The 27,819-nt window shown below is 40.5% G+C and overlaps 1 protein-coding gene across 2 annotated transcripts; it reads right to left on the minus strand.

Moving 5' to 3' along the window:
• On the minus strand, positions 1,375-26,931 carry KNG1 (kininogen 1). Of its 2 annotated transcripts, XM_005675157.3 has the most exons (11): positions 26,477-26,929; positions 24,236-24,346; positions 23,160-23,244; positions 19,749-19,921; positions 18,496-18,603; positions 15,280-15,364; positions 13,059-13,231; positions 5,166-5,273; positions 4,962-5,048; positions 3,514-3,591; positions 1,375-1,625 (listed from the first exon to the last, which is right to left on the minus strand). In XM_005675157.3, the coding sequence occupies exons 1-11, from the start codon at positions 26,666-26,668 to the stop codon at positions 1,515-1,517; spliced, it is 1,311 nt and encodes a 436-aa protein (XP_005675214.1). In that variant the 5' UTR covers positions 26,669-26,929; the 3' UTR covers positions 1,375-1,514. The 2 variants fall into 2 exon arrangements, with proteins under 2 accessions (XP_005675214.1, XP_005675213.2); XM_005675156.3 differs by lacking the exon at positions 1,375-1,625 and having other exon boundaries at positions 1,709-3,591; positions 26,477-26,931.

The following is a 27,819-nucleotide window of genomic DNA, read 5'->3' on the forward strand; positions in this document are numbered from 1 at the left end:
TCCCAACCCAGGGATCGAACCCAGGTCTCCTGCAGTGCAGACGGATGCTTTACTGGCTGAGCCACAAGGGAAGTAAAAGAATACTGGAGTGGGTAGCCTATCCCTTCTCCAGCAGCTCTTCCTGACCCAGGAATCGAACTGGGGTCTCCTGCATTACAGGTGGATTCTTTACCGACTGAGCTATCAGGGAAGCGTATAGGCTGAATATGTGAACTCAACTCGACTAAAGATGAGTAGAAGCACCAATCACCACACACATGCTCCGAGCACTCAGGACACCTCAAACATGTGATGAGCTGCCAAGTATTTAAACTAAGACTGACAAAAAAGACACACCCACTTCTGCCATCTTGTTGATGGCATCTTCATCTTACTCTGTAATTCTTTAAAAAGATTGCACAAGTTTCTTTTTGTTGACTGCCCCTTCAGTCTGGACAGTACAATGGAGGGGAATGTCTTAAATAAAAACTCAACATTTAAGATACAATAAAAATATTTCTTTTTCTCAGGACTGACTATGGTAAATAGCTAATGCCTGTGCTTGGCTCTATTCTAGTTTATCATGAGCAGGACTCAGAATAGCACCAGATATAATGAAATATTTCATAAGGGTTTTGGAGTGAAATCATAATCATCCCAGAGTCAGAAATTATCTTGATGTGTTTTTCGTAATGACAATATTGATAATACTGTAAAGCCCCATGATAGCACAGTGTGATAAAGTTCAAAGGTCTGAGTCTGAATACCAGCTCTGTCACATATTAACTCTGTGACTCTGGGAAGGGCTCTATGAGCAACAGCTTCCTCATTGTAAAGGAAAGGTGATCACGGAGATCTCAGAGTGGTGGTGAGGATTAAGTTACACCATGAAAGGAGGCTTCAATAAGTGTTTGTTACAGAAAATCCTAAATCTCTTATCTTTTATTCTAATGGTTTTCTATTTCTTTTCTTTTACCCAGATCAGAAAGATAATTTTACATTTTCTTTCAACTTTTTTGAGACTCAGTATTTTTTGATAATGAGAAGTTGGTAGATATATTAACAAAAGATTTTTTTCTTTTTTGGTAATAATTTAGATCATAAAAAACTAATATAAGACAAAATCTCTCAGCATTGGGTTGGGAATCAGGAGGAGAAGGAAGAAGGAAAGGGAGAGAGTCCTTAGATCCATGGTGGAAACATGACCCACTACCCCTTGATTGAGCACCCATGACAAGGTCTCTGTGATAGGGAAGCCCCAGCTAAGGGCTCCTGCCTCAGTGAACAAGAACGCTCCAGGGCTGCACAGTGAGCCCCTAGGGCAGAGCCCTAGTGCTGGCTCTCTGATCATCTTGACTTGGCTGCAGGTTGGTTGTGACTGAAAGGAGACCAGTGTGAATTAACCAGGAGGGGAACATAAGGACGGAACTTTATTTCACTCAGTCACAGAGGGATAAAATGGCATTCTTCTCTATTTAAATTCTACCCCATCTTCTCGTCCTTCCACGCAGGGCTGCTGACAGAGGTTGTCGGGTCTATTGTGCCAACCGTGGAGATTCTGCCGGTAAATTGACCTCACCCTGAGGTGCTGGCTCTGCCCCTGCCTCTTGAGGTCGGCCCTTGTACTCGCAGGACCTTACGTGCCTCTGTAAGTATAGTAAAACTCTGTTAATCTGAGGTTATCGTTCAAAGAGAGGAAGGTGAAGCCACTAATTGACAAGATGAGACCTTTTCCTGAGATCATTGGTACTTTATTTGCAAGTACAGATAATATTTGGAATGAAATAAAAACTCAGTGGCTCAAATGCATCCAATAAATTGAAGAAACAGTGACGTGCATCCGCAGGTGAGTGTAGGTGTACAAAGCCCTATTTCCCTAGGCAAAAGCACAGCAGGGGTTGTGAAAGACATGCCTCCCTCACATTATCAGTAAATTAAAGATAATCATATTATTCTTTCCTGCAAAAGTCCATATACTTCAATGTTATAGCAAAAGAAAATGCAAGTATAAAGGCTAGAAAGAATTTCTCATAAAATCTCTGAACAAAATTTGCATCACATCTCATGATATTCCCTTATCAATTATTAAAAAAAGATTTCCTCAAGCAGGCCAGCCTTTGTATTACTTCTGCCTTCCATCCTTATCATTAAACTCAGAGCTATTGAACAGTAAGGGTTACTCATTCTAAAGCTGGCAACATACAAACAGAAAACTCCTATTTGAAAGCCCTATTGCAAAGCATAGTTAATGAGTAAACAGAAATTACTGACTTACAAGAAACACTCTCACCCAGAAAGAGAATTATCAGCATAGTTTTGTCACATGGGAGTAACTGTTTGAGATTACTAGCCCATTTTGGAAACAGAAAGTCAATTTTATTTTCTCTGTCCTCCCTTTGGCCAATCTGTCTTTCTCTCTTGTTCCTCTTTGACCTCTGGAGGTTTTTATTATTTTTTTTTCCTCCATTAAGAAGTTCAGCATTCAGTCTCTTAACTTCTCTTATTGCCACATATGGCCAGATGTTACAGCTTATTCAAAATGTCAAGAATCTTTGTATGAAAATTGATGATGCACATTTTAAGGTACACATTCATTATCAGAAAAGCAACTGCAGTAGGCCACAGTATATTAGTTTGTCCATTTTCTGTGCTAGTTAAGAAAACTTGGGAGGAGAGCTCAGAAAGGAGTTAGAATTCTGCACAAAGTTTTATGTCATCCATAGAGATTGATGTTGTTCCCATGGGGAGTCTCCCCATTTATTTCTCTCTAGGCTGTTCTGAATGTTCATGGGTTTTAGTGTATTATATGAGGATCTTTGGACAATGGGGACAGGGGTTGATGAGATGTTAAAGAAATAACCCTGGCTGCCTAAATTAAGAAAGAGCATCAATGAGATCAAAATCATGAGACTCTTCCATTTCCACAGTTGGATTCACTCCATTAACTGGCTTCCAGGGGCGACCAGGACATTTGGGGGAGGTTGTTTCTGGAAAATCCGAAATCAATTTAAATGCAAGGCTATTTGGCTCTATCTGGATGTCAGGGATCCAGTCATCATCACTCTCTGTGGGAGGTGGTAGTGTACTAGGCATCACAGTTGCAATGAGATCTGAGTCCTGAAAGCCAGGAAAGGTAACGGCTACAACTGGCTGGGCTGGGGAAGGGAGTGTTGTCTCCTCTGTCTTCTCTCGCATCTGTGCAGAGGATGTAGTGCTATCTTCATAAGAACTTGCCAAATAGTGTGTCCTCCAATCATACTGCTTTCCATGGTTTTTTCCTTTGTTTTTATGTTTTCCATGGCCATGACCATGCTTATGTCCATGGCCAAGACCATGCTTATGTCCATGGCCAAGACCATGACCCCTATGGCGCCCATGACCTTGCTCATGCTCATGTTTATGGCCAGGGCCAAGGCCATGTAATTTTATTTGGTTTCCATGGTCCCAGCCATGCCCATGAGTGGGTCCTTGTTCTTTTCCTGAATCCTGCTCTTCATCTTGTACAGGAGACATGGCAGAGTGGGGTAGACTTACAGTTGTTTTTTCTTCAGGTTTCATCACTTGTACTGATCGGAAAGGTGAAAAACCCGGAGGCCTTTTCATGAGTAAGGTCTAAACAGGAAATATTAAAATGAATGCATTACTGTGAAAACCACACTATCAAAGAAGAAAGAAGGGATGGGGGCCTGACAATGTTATCTCAGTTTACGATGGGGAATGTCTTTGCCAGATTTTAAGTGCTATATACATTAATATTCCATAAAGGATGAAAATGAATAATTTTTTCCTCTTTTGATTGATTTAATAATTTAGAGATATTGATTCTTGTTCCTAATAATACTCTAAAATAGTTTTTAATCAGGAAAAACTGGATGGTTAACTACATAATCTTTAGGGTACTCTCTAAGCCTATGATTCTATAAGTCATGGCACATTATTAATTGATACTATTTCTATTAGCATGTTACTGCTTTTTATCCAAAAAGACCTTAACTGGTTTTAAGAATGGAATATATAAGCAGCATATATCCACAGTCACTCCGTTGAATTGAAACACAGGATATATATATTCACAAGCTTGAAACACAGCCTTTGTATAATGTTTGTATTAAACTATATACATACCTACATATGGCAAAAACCTAAATGCAGAACAAAGGGAGCAGAGGCAACTTGTATTGAAGCTATGGATTTGTGGGTCATTTCTACCTACACACTTACTACCTGTGAGAATGTGGTAGCTGGAGGCAGTGTTTGGTGATTCAAAGAGCATGGTCTTTGAGGTCAAACAAGCCAGCGCCTAGTAGTTCTCAGTATGATGGTGAACAGAGTAGGCTCTGATTTTACCTAGATTTGTATCTGAGCACCACTAGCTTCACTTTCCTTGTATGTAAAATAGGAATGATAAAATCACCTGCCTCGTAGAGTTGTCAGGAGAAAAATATGTCTCAATGTCAAGTCCTCAGTACAGGGTCTAAGATGGAGGAAGCACTTGATAAAGTTATTATCCACTTTAGGACTTTAGCATCTTTGTAATTTTTAGTGTCTCAATCTTGAAAGTAGGGAAAGTACTACTTACCTCCCAGGGTTCTTCTAAGAAGTAAAAAAATGATGCGACCTAATGCTTCTCAAACTTGCGTATGGGTATCACTTTCCTGGGGACTGTGTTAAAATATAGCTTTTGATTCAGGAAGTGTAGAGTGGGGTGTGCGACCTGCATTTTTCCCAAGCTCCTTGGATGTGCTTCCCTAAGAGAACCTGTGATCTCACGGGACACTGGCCGTGTCGGAGAAGTGATTAAGGGGACAGCTGCTCTCCCTTTCTAGCCATAAGAAGAGAGATCAGCACAGAAATGTGTGTTCTCCCCATTTAAAAAAGATAGTCCTCTCCAATTCATGTAAATAGTGGTTCATTTTCAACCTCCAAATATGATTTTCAGAATGAGCATAGCTAACCCAAACCAACCGCAATTAGAATCATACCCGTCCAGGTGATTGACAGTTGACAGTAGGGTAAACTTTTTCCTCCCAAGGCACCACATAAACATCAGCATCACAGTTTAGAATTAGCTATCCATGAAAATTGAAGCCAAAAGAGAAAACAGTGTTATTCATGGGATACATATATAAGCACTAAACATCATACAGATTTCTGGGGAATCAGTAAGACAGCTGCATTATACTCACACCATGTTTATTGATCTCACAACTCTTGGTCAGCTCTTCATTACTTCCCTTAGAACATGTGGTTTCCCTTGCTATGAACACAATAGAATACTTTTTGCCAGCTACCACCTGGAAAGTGAATTAGCACAAAATAGGAGCTTAATTAATGCTGTGTAATAAATCATACATTTTTATCATAAGGGCTTTTAGGGGAGAATCTTGATATTTTAATTATGTACTGAACAAAGGAGAGTTACCCTCAAAAAGTACAAATATTTGATAACAAAACCTTGTATGCACATTAAAATATTTGGCAATTGGGCTTATTTCCTTTTTTAAATGGGAAAAGAAAACAATGCTATCATTTTAATTTTTCTATTGTCCTGAGTTTTATTGTTCAGCAACTGCAAGATTCACCTGAAATTCAAAGGCTCAAGTCATAATATGTAGAATCTAGGACAAATAAGACGAAAACTTAAATATTTCCTTTAAACACACCTTTTTGTTCTACCAAAGCTTGAATCAGAGAAAAGCCTCTTGATGAAAGTGAAAGAGGAGAGTGAAAAAGTTGGCTTAAAGCTCAACATTCAGAAAACGAAGATCATGGCATCTGGTCCCATCACTTCATGGCAAATAGATGGGGAAACAGTGGAAACAGTGTCAGAATTTATTTTTTTGGGCTCCAAAATCACTGCAGATGGTGATTGCAGCCATGAAATTTAAAGATGCTTACTCCTTGGAAGGAAAGTTATGACCAACCTAGATAGCATATTCAAAAGCAGAGACATTACTTTGCCAACAAAGGTCCCTCTAGTCAAGGCTATGGTTTTTCCAGTAGTCATGTATGGGTGTGAGAGTTGGACTGTGAAGAAAGCTGAGTGCTGAAGAATTGATGCTTTTGAACTGTGGTGTTGGAGAAGACTCTTGAGAGTCCCTTGGACTGCAAGGAGATCCAACCAGTCCATTCTAAAGGAGATCAGACCTGGGTGTTCTTTGGAAGGAATGATGCTAAAGCTGAAACTCCAGTACTTTGGCCACCTGATGCGAAGAGTTGACTCATTGGAAAAGACTCTGATGCTGGGAGGGATTGGGGCAGGAGGAGAAGGGGACGACAGAGGATGAGATGGCTGGATGGCATCACCGACTTGATGGACATGAGTTTGAGTGAACTCCAGAAGTTGGTGATGGACAGGGAGTCCTGGCATGCTGCAATTCATGGGGTCACAAAGAGTCAGACACGACTAAGTGACTGAACTGAACTGAACTGAACTGCTATAGAAATTATGTGGATTAAATTATGTGATTAGGAAAGTTCTTTGGATTCTAGCTTGCTTCTCTGAGGGTTTTTTTTTAATATTAAGAAACTATTTTAAGCTCTAGCAAGTTTTAATCATTATAAATACTGCCTTCTGTTAATATTTGTGGCCCATTTTTTTTCTTTTTGGTCTAGAATACATGTACTATATTTACTTAAAAAGTAAACGTCATTGTGTGGTTTTTTCCAATACACTGACTTCAACAAAATTGCAAGCGCAGTTTTTTTTTTAAAAGCTTACAGCCTTTATATACTTGAAAAATATACTTTATAAAATGTTTTAAAATTATATATATAAATTTAAAAGGTAGTTAACGTGGCTCAATTTTCAGGCTAAGTTATTCAGCATTTCATTCTAGGATTTAAATGTGTATATGCATAGTATTATATAGTTATCAAAAAGAATATATTATACATACCTGTTTCCTGGAAGGTTGACCATTATTGAAAAAATAAAGTTACGGAGTGATAGTATAATTCCATAACATAAGTCTTCCCTTTTTCTTTGTGTTTTTTGAAAAGCATGGAGGAATTACAATGGGAGGAGGATGAGGAGAGCAGAGAACAGGAAGAGCTAAACTACTCCTCTACCTTTTCTGGCATCATTTTCTAGGTAAGCACAGTAAAATTTATAAGACAAATTTGATAACTTGTAAAACTCCAGACGTGTATAAGCTGGCCAGGGAAGTCCAAAAAGTGTTTTAGAGTATATCCATTGGTGATCATGAATTTTGTTGCTTAGTTTGAGAGTATACTTTAATCCAGTTTTCTGACATTGTTGTTGTTATTTAGTCACTCAGTTGTGTCCAGTTCTATTGAAACCCCATGGATTGTAGCCCACCAGACTCCTCTGTCCATGGGATTTCCCAGGCAAGAATATTGGTGGGTTACCATTTCCTTCTCCAGGTGATCTTCTTGACCCAGGGATTGAACCCCAGTCTCCTGCACTGCAGGTGGACTCTTTACCTCTGAGCCACAGTTGATTAATATGATGTTGCCTAGGAAAGTTGACAATATATGACAAAACTCACAGCTGTTGGCTCAATTCTATTCAGGGTCCAGAGGGGAGGAATAAAGTAGACCTGGTCATGGCAACCCACTCCAGTGTTCTTTCCTGGAGGACCCCAGGGACGGGGGAGCCTGGTGGGCTGCCGTCTATAGAGTCGCACAGAGTCCGACACGACTGAAGCGACTTAGCAGCAGCAGTAATATCTTGTGTTCAAGAACCTCAAAATTGCATCTATATTGCTGTTCTTATCAGAAGTCTTCCCTGCTTAAGTCTATCCTGTCCAAGTTTTGTTTTTAAAGTATAGAATACTACTTAGTAACGTAAGTTCCAATGCCTAAAACATTTAAACTAAATAAGCTAGAAAGGTATAAAAAACATTCATCAGTTCTTAGGATGATGAGGCTTTTCATAGGTGAAAAGCAGAGGAAAGAACCTAAAGGAAGGGGGAAAATGTCAAAATCTAATTAGACAAAAATGAAAACTGATTCTCAAATGTCACAGTGAATAAGGTAAAAAGGTAAACTGGAAAAAATATGATGTAGGGTCAGTATTCTTATACACAGAAAGCCCAACACTAAAGAAATGAACCAAAGACATAACCAGCTCTTTTGGAGAAGTTAAAAAGATAATTACTATAATGAGAAAATAGAGAAATTAAGGAAACAATTCCATTCACTATTGCAATGAAAAGAATAAAGTACTTAGGAATATATCTACCTAAAGAAACTAAAGACCTATATATAGAAAACTATAAAACACTGGTGAAAGAAATCAAAGAGGACACTAATAGATGGAGAAATATATCATGTTCATGGATTGGAAGAATCAATATAGTGAAAATGAATATACTACCCAAAGCAATGTATAGATTCAATGCAATCCTTATCAAGCTACCAATGGTATTTTTCACAGAGCTAGAACAAATAATTTCACAATTTGTATGGAAATACAAAAAACCTTGAATAGCCAAAGCAATCTTAAGAAAGAAGAATGGAACTGGAGGAATCAACCTGCCTGACTTCAGGCTCTACTACAAAGCCACAGTCATCAGGACAGTATGGTACTGGCACAAAGACAGAAATATTGATCAATGGAACAAAATAGAAAGCCCAGAGATAAGTCCACACACCTATGGATACCTTATCTTTGACAAAGGAGGCAAGAATATACAATGGATTAAAGACAATCTCTTTAACAAGTGGTGCTGGGAAAACTGGTCAACCACTTGTAAAAGAATGAAACTAGATCACTTTCTAACATCATACACAAAAATAAACTCAAAATGGATTAAAGATCTAAACGTAAGGCCAGAAACTATAAAACCCCTAGTGGAGAACATAGGCAAAACACTCTCTGACATACATCACAGCAGGATCCTCTATGACCGACCTCCCAGGATACTGGAAATAAAAGCAAAAATAAACAAATGGGACGTAATTAAACTTAAAAGCTTCTGCACAACAAAGGAAACTATAAGCAAGGTGAAAAGACAGCCTTCTGAATGGGAGAAAATAATAGCAAATGAAGCAACTGACAAACAACTAATCTCAAAAATATACAAGCAACTCCTACAGCTCAATTCCAGAAAAATAAACGACCCAATCAAAAAATGGGCCAAAGAACTAAATAGACATTTCTCCAAAGAAGACATACAGATGGCTAACAAACACATGAAAAGATGCTCAACATCACTCATTATCAGAGAAATGCAAATCAAAACCACAATGAGGTACCATTTCATGCCAGTCAGAATGGCTGCAATCCAAAAGTCTACAAGCAATAAATGCTGGAGAGGGTGTGGAGAAAAGGGAACCCTCATATACTGTTGGTGGGAATGTAAACTAGTACAGCCACTATGGAGAACAGTGTGGAGATTCCTTAAAAAACTGGAAATAGAACTGCCTTATGACCCAGCAATCCCACTGCTGGGCATACACACAGAGGAAACCAGAATTGAAAGAGACACATGTACCCCAATGTCCATTGCAGCACTGTTTATAATAGCCAGGACATGGAAGCAACCTAGATGTCCATCAGCAGATGAATGGATAAAGCTGTGGTACATATACACAATGGAGTATTACTTAGCTGCTAAAAAGAACACATTTGAATCAGTTCTAATGAGGTGGATGAAATTGGAGCCTATTATACACAGTGAAGTAAGCGAGAAAGAAAAACACCAATACAGTATACTAACGCATACATATGCAATTTATAAAGATGGTAATGATAACCCTGTATGTGAGACAGCAAAAGAGACACAGATGTATAGAACAGTCTTTTGGACTCTGGGAGAGGGAGAGGGTGGGATGATTTGGGAGAATGACATTTAAACATGTATAATATCATATATGAAATGAATCGCCAGTCCAGGTTCAATGCATGATACTGGATGCTTGGGGCTGGTACACTGAGACGACCCAGAGGGATGGTATGGGGAGGGAGGAGGGAGGGGGGTTCAGGATGGGGAACACGTGTATACCTGTGGTGGATACATGTTGATGTATGGCAAAACCAATACAATATTGTAAAGTAATTAACCTCCAGTTAAAATAAATAAATTTATAATAAAAAAAGATCATTACTCCTGAACAAGTTGACCTTCATTAATAACCAAGGATAAGCACATTTAAAAAACTATACAATATCATGTTTAACCTTGCATCTTGTCAAGGATAAAAAACAGAGATGACACCTGGTCAGGTGCAGGAAACATGGAATCTCAGTCACTGCTGGTAGTATTTGAATAGGTCAAGTCAAGACCATCAGCCAGTGTCTTACATCCACATGGTGTGAATGAAAATTGACATAATTGCAAATCATTTGATGATCTGTCAATTTGTATCATAAATCTTAAACATCTACATATTTCTTGACCTTTCTAGGACCTTTTGTCAAAGGAAAATTCCTGAATGTGCACCCATAGATCCTTGAAGTGTATTTATCTGAGCAGAGGCAGGGAAGAACATTGACAGCAGCCATGGGGATAGGGCAAAATGAACGGTATATGACAGAAATCACAACCATTCACATGAGGAAACAAAGGATTTATGAAATGTTTGGTATCTGAAATATGAAACCAACCTGGAATGGACGTGTACCCAAATAGGACTAAACATGCAAAGCCAAGGCAAGACTAAAATTGTAAAACAAATTAGCAATTTGGCAAATGGGTCACTAAGAGACTGGCTATTGCAAATTCATTATGGTAAGCTGATTTCCAATAAATGAGCTGCTTCCACTAGGGCTGCCTTGAGTGACCAAATCGCTCTCTTTAAAAGCAAAAATAAGTAAAGAGTCACCTCTTAAAAGTATATTTGAAATTCTCACAATATTCCAGATTAGTTTAGTAAGTAAAGGGATGTAGCTTATTCTATTGTGGCTTTCCTTGGACCCTTAGCATAAACACATCCATTCTAGTATGTTGACTAATTTACAGAAAGAACTGGGACTACCAAGAGGACTAGATATACACATTGAGAATGAGTGGTTCTCTCCTGACAGCAACTCTTTGACATGCATTATGTGGTGGAGTACTGGACTGTTCCTGCATCAGTAAGAATAAGGGAATTTTACAGAAAAACAGAGTGAGAAGAAAAGCTGACAAAGACAAGAGCAGCATGAATTGGTACTCCTTTCAAGTAAGTCTAACACGGGTTATGTGCTAGTGAAATCAGGGAGAGGATATGGCATCCAGAAATAAGTGTCTGAGTAGGAGAGAAATCATAGTGTCAGTTTTGATTTATTTTAATACGGTTCAGGTCTTCCTCCCCACCAGCATATAAAACTAATACAGGAAATAAGGAAGATTACAATAAACAGCCCATTGTGACATCAGCTAAAAGCTATAAATAATCTGAGACATTTCTTTACAGTACTTTTTTCTGTACTTTTTAATAACATGATCGAGAACAGAATGTTTATTCAATTTTATGGCCTCTTTTTGCATAGTATAACACAAGCATTTTCTACATCAAGAACGCCTCACAAAGATGGTTTAAAATTGCTGCTTTATACTGCATTGTAAGGATATGCTAGATACAATTTGATCATTTCTATATTATTGATCATTTTGAGAGTTTACCATTTTATTTTTTGCTTTTATAGTTAAAGCTGAAATGAATATTATTGTATTTAAAGACTTTTCTATTTTATATTTCTAGAAATTCAATTACTGAGCCAGAATTACGAACTTTTAAAGTGAGATTTTCTTTGTAGACTATAAAAATCATATTTTGTGTGTGTTAACTGCTTAGTCATGTCTGACTTTTTGCCACCCCATGGACTGTAGCCCGCCAGGCTCCTCTGTCCATGGAATTCTCCAGGCAAGAATACTAGAGTGGGTTGCCATTCCCTTCTCCAGGGGACTTTCCCAACCTAGGGATTGAACCTAGGTCTCCAGCATTGCAGGCAGATTTTTTATCATCTCAGCCATCAGGGAAGCCTATAAAAATCATGTATGTTTGCTATAGTAGTTTTATCCCTTTGGTCATGTTGCACAGCTTGTGGGATCTTAGTTCCCTGACCAGAGTTTGAACCATGCCCTCAGTAGTGACAGTGTGAAGTCCTAACCACTAGACTGCCAGGGAATTCCCAGTTTGGCTCCTTTTCGATGACTTTTCTTTAGCTTGTATTTAGGAAAGCCAGTTCTGAGGTTCCATAATAGGAATCTGTCCATAAATACATTGGTCATATGCTGTTGGAGTTTGAAGGGATTTGGGCTTCTCTGATCCAGCCACAAAGGTTTCATGAATCTGAATAACTGCCCAGGGTCACTCAGAATGTGAGTGGGAGATGCTGTTGCAGAGCTAGGCCCTCTGAACTCCAAACAAGGATACTCCTTCACCTCTACTGACAGGCATGGAAGGAGAGATGAATTTCTAGAAGGTACAATTGTAGAGGGGAAGGCACCGCAGGCAGGGAAAAAATGAGATGGAGATGAGCATGCAAAGAAAGTTTGGGCAATGACTGGCTGATGTGGCTGAGCCCAAGGCACTGAGTGATGTTATAATGAGAGATGGATCTACAGAGGCAGAGGATAAGTCTTGTTTTTCCTAGCTCCAATTTTCTTAATTATACAAGTTGCTAGTACTTATATGGCACTTTAGATTTTGAAAAGTGATTGACATATGTTATTTTTTTGACCCTTCCTATAGTCCTTTATGGGCTTCCCTTGTAGCTCAGTCAGTAAAGAAACTGCCTGCAGAGCAGGAGACCCTGGTTCAATCCCTGGGTTGGGAAGATCCCCTGGAGAAGGAAATGGCAACCCACTCCAATATCCTTGCTTGGAAAATCTCTTGGGCAGAGGAGCCTGGAGGGCTGCAGTCCATGGGGTCGCAAAGAGTCAGGTACTACTGAGCAACTAACACTTACTATAGTCCTTTATGGCTAGAAAATGGAGACAGTGCTTTAAATGACTTGTCCAAGATCACACATCAAGCATGCTGTGAGGTTGGGACTTGAAATTCAAGTCTACCAAATTCCATTTGTGAGGTATACTGTTTTCCAATCCAGAGCCAAGATCAGTGGCAACATTAGTAAACAATTTGCAATCACTATAATTTACAGACTATCACTATAATTTACAGACCTGTACTGTTGCTTTTTTCACAGTGTCAATCTTGAAATAGAAGGTTCCATTATTCTCTGCATTAAGCTTTGCAATGGAATGGTTCAGAGGCTCCTCCAGTTCTGGGCTGTCAACAGGTATAGGTTTGGGGCAGCCAACACAAAGCCTGGTGGGTGGTTGTACAAAATCCTCCCCTGAAAGAGGCAGATTTCACGTCAGTGTGTGCCCTGAAGTAGCAATCTAGCCTAGTACCTTTTCCACGTGTGATCCAGCATCCACTGACAGAGGGCCACGTGGCAGCCCAAGATCCAGCAATGGAGGTTGTCTGTCAGACCTCCAACTATCTCTCCTCTTTTCCTCTTCTAAAAGCCAAGTGTGTTTAGGGAAACTTTCAATCAGAAGGTGACTCAATCAATATGCTGCCCTTTTCTAAAGTTTTTGCATTTTTGATAGAAACTGTAAAAAGCAATGCTTAACATAAAGGAATGATTTTCTAGTGGGAAATGTTAAATCCTGTGATTCTGGTGAGCAGGAAACTTCAGTAATGCTTCATATTGTGCAATGTACACAACTATCTTCCAAGTATGAGAAAAACCAACCCTTGGTATAAGAATATTCAAGATGAGTCCAGATGTTCAAGCTGGATTTAGAAAAGACAGAGGAACCAGAGATCAAATTGCCAACATCCATTGGATCATCGAAAAAGCAAGAGAGTTCCAGAAAAACACCCATTTCTGCTTTATTGACTATCTCAAAGTCTTTGACTGTGAATCACAACCAAATGTGGAAGATTCTTCAAGAGGTGGTAATACCAGACCACTTGACCTGCCTCTTGAGAAATCTGTGTGCAGGTCAAGCCGTGAACAGTTAGAAATGGACGTGGAACAACAGACTGGTTCCAAATCAGGAAAGGAGTATGTCAAGGCTGTATGTTGTCACCCTGCTTATTTAACTTATATGCAGAGTACATCATAGAAATGCTGGGCTGGGTGAAACACAAGCTGGAATCAAGATTGCCGGGAGAAATACCAGTAACTGCAGATATGCAGGAGACACCACCCTTCTGGCAGAAAGCGAAGAAGAACTAAAGAGCCTTTTGATGAAAGTGAAAGAGGAGAGCGGAAAAGTTGGCTTAAAGCTCAACATTCAGAAAACTAAGATCATGGCATCTGGTCCCATCACTTCATGCGAAATAGATGGGGAAACAATGGAAACAGCAACTGACTTTATTTTGGGGGGCTCCAAAATCACTGCAGATGGTGACAGCAGCCAATTAAAAGACGCTTACTCCTTGGAAGAAAAGTTATGGCCAACCTAAACAACATATTAAAAAGCAGAGACATTACTTTGCCAACAAAGGTTCATCTAGCCAATGCTATAGTTTTTCCAGTAGTCATGTATGGATGTGAGAATTGGACTAAAAAGAAAGCTGAGTGCCAAAGAACCGATGCTTTTGAACTGTGGTGGTGGAGAAGACTCTTGAGAGTCTCTTGGACTGCATGGAGATCCAACCAGTCCATCCTAAAGGAAATCAGTTCTGAATATTCATTAGAAGAATTGATGCTGAAGCTGAAACTCCAATACTTTGGCCCCCGGATGCGAAGAACTGACTCATTTGAAAAGACCCTGATGCTGGGAAAGATCGAGGGTGGGAGGAGAAAGGGACGACAGAGGATGAGATGGTTGGATGGCATCACTGACACTACGGACATGAATTTGAGTAAGCTCCGGGAGTTGGTGATGGACAGGGAAGCCTGGCATGCTGCAGTCCATGGGGTCGCAGAGCATCCGACATGACTGAGCTGACTGGTATAAAAAATACTAACTTGACCTTAAATGTGCACTATCACCCTTTCCGCATATTATAACATGCAAAGGGAAAAAACCTATAATTGAAAAGATCTTATTCTGATTATTTAAAAATGAGATACAGCTTCCCCAGTTCACAATATCTGATGCAGAGACAGCTGGTACACAAGAAAGACCAGCTGACGTAATCGAAGGGCAGCTTTGCCCAGAAAACATAAATTTTTCCTTCTGTCACTGTGTTCTCTTTGGCCACTTGCTGAGCAGTCTCAGGTGTACTTGCTGTAGCACAGCAGGGCAGGGATGGGACCCAGTGTTCCTAGTAAGGTCTGTGGGTCATGAAGACTTTATCATGGGAACCAAAGCACAATAGCTATGGAAAGACCTAGCCAGTTGTCTGGGACCAGCATGAACACCAACACACATTATCCCTTACCTGGATAAAGGTCACATTTCTGCAAGAAGGAAGCAATTCTTAGCTGGAGATCCACATATGCCTTATCTGAACATTCACCAATATCCTGTTTTTTTAAAAGCATATAAGAGCATAAATTAAAAACGTTTTTAAGAATCTTTAAATGACTAGTAAAATTAAAATTAAAAATAGGATGTTGACTCTGCAAATTATTGTATAGAGAAAAACAAAGCAAAACATAGTCTATACTCAAAAGACAAAAAAAAGAAACAATGAAAAAGTAGCATCACCACCAACAAATACACACACAAACACACAGAGACATGAAATAAGATTACAAGAATACCTAATGTAGAAATAGTAGCTATACAGTGAGTGGGTAACATTTTCTTTTAGCAAGACAAAGACTTTCAGATTAAGTTAAAACCAAAGTCAAGGTACTCCATCTTCAAGAATAATAGCATATAATAAAAAACATAATGAAAGATTAAACATAATGGCAAGGGACTTTCTGTGGTGGTCTAGTAGTTAAGTCCCCATGCCTCCACTCCAGGAGGCATGGGTTTGATTCCTGGTTGAGGAACTAAGATACTACAGGCTGGGTAGCACAACCAAAATATAAAAAAAATTCAAAATTTTAATAGAGTCAAATAAACATAAAGGACAAGCAAAGCCATATGAAGCAAGGGTTAAGTCACTCAGTCATGTCTGACTCTTTGTGATCCCATGGACTCCTCTGTCCATGGGATTCTTCAGGCAAGAATACTGGAGTGGGTTGCCATTTCCTGCTCCAGGGGATCTTCCCGACCCAGGGACAGAATCTGTGTCTCTTGTGTCTCCTGCATTGGCAGGCAGATTCTTTACCAACTGCATCACCACCCAAAACACAGAAATAGCTTTATTCTAAAAGATATTAGTTGAGGTATTAATTATACTAAAAACAGAAACAACATATTTTGTTGCTTTTGAACACAGGACCAAAAATAGGAAAGTAATTTAAAAAGCAATCTATGGTATCTTCACTGGGATATTAAAAGTTATTTAAAAAGAAGTTTATCAAGAGTTTTGAAGACATAGAAAAAAATGTCACATATAAAGTAATTACAGCTAATAAAACACACACACAAAAACAGTCAAAACTGGCCATATTCCCCACCAAAAAAAGATAAGAAGGATATACACTCAGATAACTTTGAGTGTTTGGATATATGATGTAACATTATTTTTTTCCTTTGTTTTCTTATTGTCTTGAAGATGCCTACAAATGTATATTTCCAATAAAAGAACACACATGAATATAATAAATGTCATGTTTTTTAAAGATATAGGAAATACCACACTTACAATACCTTAATTTTGGATGGGGTGAAGTATACTGGAGGTAACTCAAAAGTTCTCAGTATCACCATCACCTTTGGTCTACCTGAGAAACTTGATCATCTGACCCCAGACCAATTAAATCAGAAGGTCTGGGGGAATGGTTTGGGAAGAGGTGTTTTTTAAAGCTAGGCTAATAATTCTAAGGTAAAACATGACTAAGAACTACTTAGGAAACTCCTTAAATCTTTGCTTTTCAAATTTTAATGTGCAGATGAATTGCCTGAGAATCTTGTTACTGATAATATACAGATTCTCATTCAGTAGTTGTAGGTGGACTTGAGATTCTACTTTTCTAAGAAGCTCCCTGGTGTTGCTGATGCTGCTGGTCTATGGACCACACTTTGAATAGCAAGGCCTTAAATCTTACCAATTGTGGGCAAAATAACTCATTTGCATTTTATGTTCTTTAATTACTGTAATAACTCTGTGAGATAGATACTATTATTCTTCACGATTTTACAAATGAAGAAGTGAAAGCTTAAGAAAATTATACCAAAATCTGACTGGCTTTGTTACCTCAACCAGCCTGTGCATTTCTGTGTGGCAAAGCGAAAACTTAACTGGGGTTTTTATAAACAGATGGAGCAAGATTAAAGCTAGATTACATTTAGGCCCATATAACCTCAATTTGAAGCTAAGCATAAAAAACAGAAGATGTTATAGATGCTTAAAAGGCCAGATTCAATTCAAATTGACAAAGTTACACAGTGACTAGAACCTATGATTTTAGAGGGTTTCTCTCTCTCTCTCTTTTTTTTTTAACTGTTTAAAAAAATTCTGGTAAAATATATATACAATTTGCCATCTTAACCATTTAAAAACAATTTATTTATTTCGGGCTGTACTTGGCCCTTGCTGCTGTACAGGCTCTCCTCTAGCTGCAGCGAGGGGGCTACTCTCTGGTTGCTGTCCAGGCTTCTCACTGCAGTGGCTTCTCTCGTTGCAGAGTACAGGCTTTAGGGTGCTTGGGCTTCAGTGGTTGCAAGTCCTGGGCTCTAGAGCACAGGCTCAGTATTTGGGGCACACCAGCCTAGCTGCTCTGCGGCATGTAGGGTATTCCCTGGTTAGGGATTGAACCCATGTCTCCCGCATTAGCAGGAAGATGGCTTTACCACTGAGCCACCAGGGAAGCTCCTTAACCATTTTTAAGTGTATAATTCAGGGACATTTTAGAGGGTTGTGCAACCATCCCTACTATCTATTTCTAATAGTTCTCATTACCTAGAACGACTAGGCGAACAGACTTGCAGCCACCTCTTGCTTAAAGCACAGCCTTCTGCTAAAGTGCATATACCCCTGGGAAGGACGTCATGCCTGATCATCTTAACGTGCATTAATTCCTGCTACCTTGAGATGCTCTCTTTTAACATAATTTTGGTTCCGTAATAAGATATCATCCTAGAAAGGGTCACTAAGGGAGAGAGACTCAGGATGTATTTATTAAAGAGAAAAGTAGGGGAGGGAGGGTGAGAAAACAAGCAGAGACAGTTGGAAGTATTGTCCTGGGTAGAGTTCAGAAGCCTTGTCAGGCTGTTGAGCACACAGAAGGAAAAGGAGATAGGAAAGCATGAAGACATGAAAAGACAAACTTGACTGTGGCATCTTTTGTCTCAGGCTATTGTTAGTCCCTGGATATATCTGTAGATGCTTATTGTCAGATGTGTAGACTCTGACCCCTGGGTAAGCAGCTTGACAGGTGACATGAGTTTCAGATTCTCAATGGGACATGAAATGGAACTGTTGAATGTCATCTAAAATTTTAGTGACTGAGTCTTCCTGTACAGCTGAGTTCCCACACCTGTAAATACTGGACACAAAAGGCTAAGAACTTTATAATTAGATTTTTTGCCTACTTACACCATTTGAAAGGGACTTGCAATCTGGAGTTAAGAATAGAAATTTCTCCTTGGAACAATTAGTTTGTGCAATTGAGTAAGTAATTTCATAGTTCCATCCAGCCACCACCTGAAACAATTTTGGATTGAATATTTAAAGGTCAATTTAAACATTATTCACAGTGTTAGAAGGAGCTTAGAATAACATCTGGCATTTGGTAAGTGCTCAAAAATACAAACTATTATTATTACTAGGCAAAAGTCATTACCAAATTAATATTGAGCACTTTATGATGCTCACACCCTTCAACACAACACACACATACACACATACAGCTACACATCTGAAAATGAAAAGCAATTTATAGATAGAGTTACTGTATTTTCTTAAGTAAGACCCAGCAATATTTCTTCTGTGGGCAGCAGGAAAAAAAAAAGATCTGTTAAATTTTGTAAAATATTAATAATGCTTTTCTAGATGGATAAAGAAAACTCTGGAGCTGGAGTGGCTTTAACCAGTAGGTCCTTAGGCTCCCAGACGGCCGGGCAGTAAGATTTCTCCTGCTTTATCTGGGGTGAGTCCCACCCTGATAGCTGGATATGCACAGAACCAAGAAGAGCTTGCATCTTGCATGAAGGCAAGCTCCAGAAGGCCAGCTAAGGGTCAATTAAAAGCAAGGAATACTACTGACCAAAGTGAGTCCTCCATAATTAGAGCCTGAAATTCAAGGGGCCCAGTCAACTGTCAGTAAAGGCTTCAATGGAAAAACCAGATTTATTAATACAAGTATTTGCTCTTTTCTCTGATGAAACAGAGACTATAATTTAGAGGGTACCCAGCAACTGTGCCAACCTTTTTAGGTACATTTTAATATTGGGGGGGGGGTCATGTTTGCCTCATGGTAGCTAGGTGATGATAGAGTCTTCTTAAACTCCTAAGGCCAGAATGACTTTTTTTTTCACCAACTACTTTTCCATTTCACAGCACAGCAGAGGTGACCACCTATTCATTAAAAACAAATCTCCCAGGAAGGAAGTCTGATTGGCCTCCTTTCCTGTCTTTACACACTGCAGCATCCAAATCACCGTGCCTACGGAGAAAGCCTTTGTCTCCCCGAGCTGGTCATATGAGAACACGGAAGAGTTCCTCACCACCACCTGTGGAATCATGTTGTCCTCTGGCCAAAGATTTATTTTAGGTAAAGAAATTCTAAACCTTAAAAGATCTAACACATTTTAGCAATACTACGGCAAGAGAAAAATTAAAGAACAGACCTGTCTTTGGGCTCTTTTTACTTCTTTCAGATCAAAGAGGTGGGGATGATCGGTGTTGTTGTTAAAATGTTGGATGGCATGTCTCAGAACAGGCTCCAAGTCGGGGCTCGTGGTAGATATGGGATGCACACAGCCAAGGCAGTCATACTGGGCTGTCACCACGGGGCCCTCGGCTTGACAAACAGTAGGCAAAAGGGCAGCGTTAAGGAGCGAAACCTATATTCACATACAGTGCCCTGAATAAGTCAGATAATTCGTCAATAAAAAGCCTTGATGACAAACTGTCCAGTAAATCCTAGTAAGCACTAGAAAAGGGAACACAAGACTGCTTTCGAATCAGAGGGAAGGCCAACCATTCACTTAGGAACATCTTGTATGCATTCTGTTGTGCATGGTTATTTAAAATTTATTTTAAAGTCACTTAAAATCACAGGAGTGATACATGAATCTATCCTCATAAAAATCAAAACATTACAGATGTATTTTAATTTACTTTTCAGTGTTAATGAAAGCCGCTTGAAGCTGGACTCGGGGTGTAATACATTCTGTATCCTTTCTACTGAACAAACATGTATTTCACACCTGCTATAACATGTCCTGTGCTGAGCCTGGCTGTGTGGATACATAAATTCATTAGTAATGTTCACTGCCATGAAGGAGTTGGACGAAGTCAAGGGGGAGAGATAGAACTGGAGATGGATGATTTCAATATAATTCAGCAAGAACTTGGCAAGGCAGGAGCCCAGAGTAAGCGCAAGAAAGACTTTTCTGAGGAAAAGAGACTGAGCTAAGAAGGGTGAAGAGCAGTCAAGGTAACCTCACAACCCGAGGTGTGAGGCCTGAGAAGGGACAAGTGGGTCTGGATGAAGCAGGATGAGGCAGGGACAGAGGTGTGGGACAAGGGGTGCACACATCTTATCAGTTTATAGAAAGAGACAGGGAGGGGTGATTTGAGGTCTGAGCAGTCGGGGGAAGCAGGGGCTTCCCTGGTAGCTCAGCTGGTAAAGAATCCTCCTGCAGTGCAGGAGACCTCACTTCGATTCCTGGGTCGGGAAGATTCCCCAGGAGATGGGATAGGCTTTCCACTCCAGTATTCTTGGGCTTCCCTAGTGGCTCGTGGCTCAGACAGTAAAGAATCCGCCTGCAATGCTGGAGACCTGGGTTCCACAAAGAGTTCGACACGATTGAGCACCGAACTCAGCAGTCAGTAGAGAGGCCTCTGGAGCGCAGCCTGAGCTGTGCTCTGTAGGCCTGGATTCCCATCTCCCTGGGTCACCCTCTCCTCTGACGACCCTGATGTAAGCTATGGCGCCCTCTCCTGGAAGAGGCACATATTTACAACTTTCTCCACTCAGCTGGGGGCCTTCCTAGACCTTCTGAAGGGAATTAAGAATGGAGTGCAAGCCCTTAGGGCTTCCCGATGGCTCAGTATTCTTGCCTGGAGAATTCTATGGACAGAGGAGCCTGGCGGGCTACAGTCCACGGGGTCGCAAAGAACTGGACACAACTGCGCGATTTAGGACACTTTTCCTGTACGAACGGGCAGCCACTGAACGCGTTTTGATAAAACAATGTAAAATATGTTTTAAAGGAGAGAGTTTGTGTTAGATTACCGGTGTTCATAACAGACAGCCTCCCCCCGCCACCCCCCTCCCCACGCCCGGATCAGTGACAGCACATGCGGCAAAAAGGGGAAGTAACGGAGTCCTGGGTCCCTTGACCCTGGGGCTCTCACTGTCCAAGGGGGTAAGATCCCTCAGTCAGCAGCTCAGCACAACCCCCTTTGCAACTGTGTGTCAGCTTTCTTTCCATAAACGTGTCAGGAAAAGACTTAACTGGGAAATATTCATAGCTTTACCCCCTCCTTTCCTTGTAGAAGTTAGATTGAATCAGGGTAACAGGCAAAGTTAAAAAACCCGAGGGGATTACATGAGAAAGATGAGAGAAATTACTGATGTGAAAACAAACAAAAAAAGATGAACACAGGAGATAAAAGGAGCAGATGGAGAAAAGCCCAGAGGCTGGTTTGCCTGACCTCAAGGGCAGCTCCCAACTAGGGTAGGGGAAGAGATGGAGCAAACTTCTGAGGGTGAGAAGAGCAGGGAAACATGCAAACTCAGTTTTTCTGGGTAACAGAATGATTTTCCACCCTGCCCCAATTTCTAGAGAGACTTTTAAATTAAAATAAAGATTTAAAATTTTGAAATTCCAAAACATATCTGGCCAAAAATGTTTCAGATAAAGGACTGTGGACCTAGCAATAATTTCTGAAGGTTTGGCAGAGAGTATTTTCTCTCATGGTACATATGTGCTATGCTCTGGATAATGTTAAAATCTGCTTACAATATAGAGTTCTTAAGCTGAATAATAAAAAGCTATTCTCATCAGAAAACCTTAATGACTTGGGATTTCTGTTTTGGACTATCTTTCTTTGAATGCAACTTCTTGCAAGAATGGGAACTCAAGGGATATAGTTTTTGTGGGTATGCTACGGATGATTAAGGCTGAAACAGAAGAGTCACCACGACGGTGAGGTTCACCAGGGTGGCTGAAGATGCTGTGCTGGAGCTCGCTTGTAAGCAAAGGCCAGTTCCAGGATGGCTTTTGCGACTAACATCACCTAGGTGTGTCCATCCTTCTGTACCTGGCACCTCTGCCACAAGAGGGAAGGAGCTAACAGTGGTTATCTTCTGATAAGCTGCTCCATACTTAGAATCTAAAGGAATTTCATTTATGAAGGGTCTATTCCAACCACTCTGCTAATTACTAGCTGTGGGATCTTGGGCAAGATACTTGCCTGCTGTAGGCCTTAGTTTCTTCATTTGTGAACTGGGATATTACTATTTGACTCATAGAGTTGTTGTGAGGATTAGATATGTTACTGTATATGAAGTGGTTAGAACTGTGACTGGTAATAAGCGCTCAATAAATGTTAATTGTTACTACTTTTATCTTGACTTCATTAATACATTATGATGATTACATCTTCAGATGTATCATCTAGCTTCATCCGAAAGAATGGTACAAAGTGGAAATTATTGTTATCTCCTTTCACAGGTAACGAAAAACGAAGAAAGTGAGGGCTTTGAAAGATTCCAGGCCAGATCTGACTCAAAACCTGTGCTTTTCTCATGCTAGGAACGCTACCTACAGTTGAGGCCAGTTCTGTCTTCTCATTCTTTCGTACACACCTAATACAACGCAGCTCCTGAGGAAGAGAATAGGGATAACACCAAGGGGATGATTGGCATGAGCCTGGGCACACCTCAGGAGTCTGCCGCTCCACCCCTCCAGCGCCCCCACAAGGCTACAAATGGTATCGCCACTGCCGCCCTCAGGTAAAGGGTTTTTGGCACCATATAGAAAAGGTTCATTTCCCCCCAGGGCAGCTGCAGCAAACACATCAGCTACCTGGAGTGATCAGGCAGGTCTGGGTAGCCACGGAGAACTTCATATTCCCTCTCTTGGCCACGGTCGCTGTGCACTCTCCTGTGGCCTAAGGGGGAAAAATGATTGAAAAAAAAGATTTATTCTAATCTTTCAGATGAAATCCACTTAGTACTATTGCTAAGTATGGCTTTCCTTTTTAAAATCTTGTCAAGATTTTTTTTTTCCTAAGCAGAGTTTTGAGACACAAGGATAAGTATTTTTCAGCCAAATCATTATTTTTTAAAAGTCACCAATATTCATGAGATAGAGGAGAGGCACTCTAAATGATGAGATTTTAAAGTATGAATCTTTGTTTTGAGCCCTGGAGATATTTCCTTTCATCAAGATGCACACCATGGCTGTGAATCAGCCTGCTAAACTCTCCTCTTGATTAACTTCTCAATTTCAGTGTTCAAACTGCATCCCGGAAGCCAGGGTTTTGACATTGAAGAAATGGCTCCCTGGATTATGAGCAGACTGGCTTGGTTCCTGGCAGGCAGCATCACAATCTCCCTCAATTATTATGGGCAAACAAGCAGCTGTGCTGTGCCAGGGCAGGGTAGGCATTAGGTTAAGACCCCTTGTTATTAAAACAAAACCGTTTGCATAATGTGTCTCATTTTTTCCTTCAACAAGATCATGAAGTCAATTTGATCGCCCCTTGCAAGGGAGCACACTGGTTGCAGCTGGTGGAAGGTAGAGCAGGATTCGTACGCAGGACTGTTCAGTTGAAGCAGCCACACTCTCCACTCAGCAGCCCCAGATCTCGGCCAAGTATTGATCTGTTGCCTCTCTGGGGCCTGGCCCACATATCCCTGTCAGTCATTAGAGTCCCCTTCCTGTGGGACAGCTTTCTCCATGTTTAACTGAGGGCCTCTCTACGCCCCTTCTTCCTATGTGAGAATACAGACATCAAGCATTTGACTGTTCTACACAGTTGAGGGTGTATGTGCCTCCTATAAAAGCAGCCAGAAATATGAATCATCTCCAGCACTGTGGACAAGTCTAGCACACTTGGCAGAGAAAAATGGAGCCTCAGGAACGGTCAACACACTCACAGCTTGTGCAGAGTCCTTGTAGTCACAGTCCTGCCAAGTTTTGTCGCTTTGAAAAGGACAGTCGCCCTCCTTGATTTGGTACTTCAAGGAATAAAATATGTCAGGATTATCCTGAAAAACAGCAACCATGGATAGGTAGGTCTCATCTAAATGACCCAATAGCACATCATTTGAGATCTTGTACAGTTATGAATATTTGACCTCTATTTGATTCAATTAAGGCAAAAACATTTATTAAAATATTGAAAAAATATTAAAAGTTTATACATATTTGCTTGGAAGAAATTCATAATATACTATTTACAAATATACATTTTTAAAAATATACATATTTTTAAGTTACAAAGTAGATCCAAAGTATTAGCCTATTTTTGTAGAAACCAATTTATACATAAATATATGATTTTTAAAAGTCTGGAAAACTATGCAATGAAACTGTTAAAATATGTGTCTTTCAGTGGTGGGAGTAGAGTTCTCTTTCGGTTTTCTCTTTAAACAAACATTCCTGAATTATCTATTTTTTAAAATTAACATCTATCATTTTTACAGTTAGAAAACAAACCATACACCTTTTTAAACTTTCCAAAAAAAAGGAGCAGTTATCTGGATGGTGAGATTAATTATGAGTAATTTTAGTATTTTTGTTTGCATTGTTTTGCTCTTTAGTCTAGCATGTCATGAAATAATAAATAAACCTTTTAAAGTTTAAAGGTGCTGAGTTAGATGAGCTTCCAGATGCAAAGTCTGGGACCTCAGAGAGGATGTTGCCCAGCTTTTCAGTTGGTAGGTGAGAGTAGGGAGGCCCCAGGTGGATGGCATATGGCTTAGGCAGCCTCCCCACCTTGGAAAAGCAGAGCCAGCCCAGGATTGCAGGTTTCTTGACTCATTGGAAAGTGCTCTCTCCACAGTATTTGCATCAACAAAATAGACTCTGAAGTTCCTTCCAGGTTTCAGATTTTAATAAAACCTATGTGATCATGGTATAGGCAGTGTCCACCTGACAAAGTAAAGATGAATAGTGATTCTATGGACATTTTAGAATAAACTAGAATAAACCACATTTACCATGGATATCAACTAATAAAGACAACACATATAAACTGTTGCTAGAGAACCCTAGGACTCACATGCGTGCACAAGTTTGTGAAACAGAAAGACTGGATTTTCAGAAAACGACAACAAAAAAACCTCTATCCACTGGACTTTTTCCTTTCTTCTCATCATATCAAATAGCCGTTTTTGTTTTTTTTTTTCTCCACCAAAGTAATCAATTGCTTAGCTATCACAGAAACACAGTGTTTTATAGTGAAATTCATTTAAATAAACTATTGAAAGATTTGTATTTCTTAAAGTCACACACACTGTCAGGCTTTGTCTCCATCCTGTGTGTGTCAATCAGTGATTAAAAAAAAAACAAACTAACTAAAACCCAGCTGGAACATGGCCGTTACCTTGATGCAATGAGCCACATTGATTTCATGAGAGATATTTGGTTCAACACAGCTGACTCCTCTTAGACAAACTTTCCCTTTCCCCAAGCATAACTGAGGTTTAGTTGACAAATAAAAGTTGTATGTACATTGTGCAATGATTACCACAAACGAGCTAATTAACACACCCATCACTTCACATAGTTACCTTCATTTTTGTAGTGAGAACACTTAATCTTTTAGCAAATTTCCAGTAAAGCTTTAATAGCTGTAATCACCGCACTGTGCATTCGATCCTCAGTACCTAGTCATCTTATAACTGGACATTTGTGCCCTTTGACCAGTGTTTCCCCATTTCCTCCACTGCCCAGTTCTGGCAATCACCATTCTACTTTTGGTGTCTGTGAGATGGAATTTTTAGATTCCACACAAATGAGGTTGTATATTTCTTAGATGTACTCCTTTAAGAATGGGCTTTCCTGGTGGCCCAGTGGTAAAGAATCCAGGAGATGTGGGTTTGACCCCTGGGTCAGGAAGATTCCCCTGGAGAAGGAAATGGCAACCCACTCCAGTATTCTTTCCTGGGAAATTTCATGGACAGAGGAGACTGGCAGGCTACAGTCCATGGGATCGCAAAAGAGTCAGGTGTGACTTAGCAACTAACAACCACAAAGCTTCCCTTTTATTGCCAGTTCTCTGGTGATTGGGGTGCGGGTGTGGGGGTGGGGTGGGGTTGGGGGTGAATGAGGCCTGGGCTCCAGGTGACAGCACAAATCCCAAGTGACCTCAGGGTTAAACACAGCTCACTCACCATTCTGCTGACCTCGGTTACACGGTACAGTACAAACTGGTTGCCACTTTTGTTTCCACTGTTATATTTCTTCAGAGCCGTGTCCACAGCTTTAAATACATCCTGGTCGTTGCAGTCGATTTCTTGAGAGGACTCTTGAGTTAAACTTGGTAGCAGCCTGGAGCAAAGGAAAAGGATGGTGATTAATTTCATGATTTAACAGTCTCCCTTTAGGAGTTTCACCAGGAATTGGGAGCCAACTGGAAGCCAAGACAGTGATTTTAACTAGCTTCAGCCTCTGTCTCCCCTGGGCTCTGCTCTCTCTGTCTCAGTGCTCCGGGACCCTGGCTGATTCCTGCTGCCATGCACTATTTGCCCTATTCCAAAAGGACAAAGGACCCTGCTGGGTTATCCAAGCAGATTTCAGGCTGAAACATTACAACACTGGGGTGGTTGGCCTGCTTGTTTGCATTTGGGGCACATGTAGGAGCACAGAGCTCATTTCCCGGTGATTGCACAACTTTGTTTAGCAAATCAGAGCAGACTCTCATAAAGGAGGAGGAAAAAACCCACCAGTCATCTCTGTTATTCCCTTGTGACTTTCCCAAAGCCATTTATGAAGGTCACTGCACATGACAACAATGCCACAGTAGGTACAATGTGCAGACACCTTTCAGTAAAATTTCTCTGCAGGATAACTAGCTGCAGAGAAGCAAGCTGCCAGCAGTCATATTGCAGGCCTGGAGAACCCATGCACAGGGACATAGTGGGTGCTGCGGGGGTGGGGGGGGGGTGTCCCACATCAGGATATTGGTGCAACTAAAAATAAAACATGGACATCCTTTCTGTGGTCTATGGTCAAGACAGGCTCTCTCTCCACTCACTTGCATTAGTTCTAGAAAGGAAAATGCTCCCTGAGGGTGGAGGAGACAGAGAAGAAGCATAAGAAGAGATGAGTTGGGTGAAGCCCTGCATCCCCAGTCCTTGCTTCTGGTTTGGTGGCTGTGGGTGTCCTTCACTGCCAAGTCTCAGCCACCTGTCTGAGAAGGATCAATTATTCGGGGAAGGGTGGTTTAAGAGTAGGCTAAAGATGAGGGCTAGTCCCTACAAGATGTTTACCCTCAAGTCTTCTCCCCTCCCCCACAAAAAAGATGATTGCCTTCTTTGTCGCTGATAGGGTCTCTAGCTCAGCAATTCGATCTCCCCAAGAGTCCTGGGAAAAGAGGAGTTAGTGTGGACTGAATGGTGGCCTTGCAGCAGAGTGGCAGGAACATGACACTTGATTGTCACCCGAACTTGAGTCCAGACTAGCTCTGCTCCTTCATTGCTCTGTGATCCTGAGCCAGTCAGGGTCTCAAAACCTT

The sequence above is a fragment of the Capra hircus genome, chromosome 1 (genome assembly GCF_001704415.2).
Source record: "Capra hircus breed San Clemente chromosome 1, ASM170441v1, whole genome shotgun sequence".
NCBI classification, from domain to species: Eukaryota; Metazoa; Chordata; class Mammalia; order Artiodactyla; family Bovidae; genus Capra; species Capra hircus.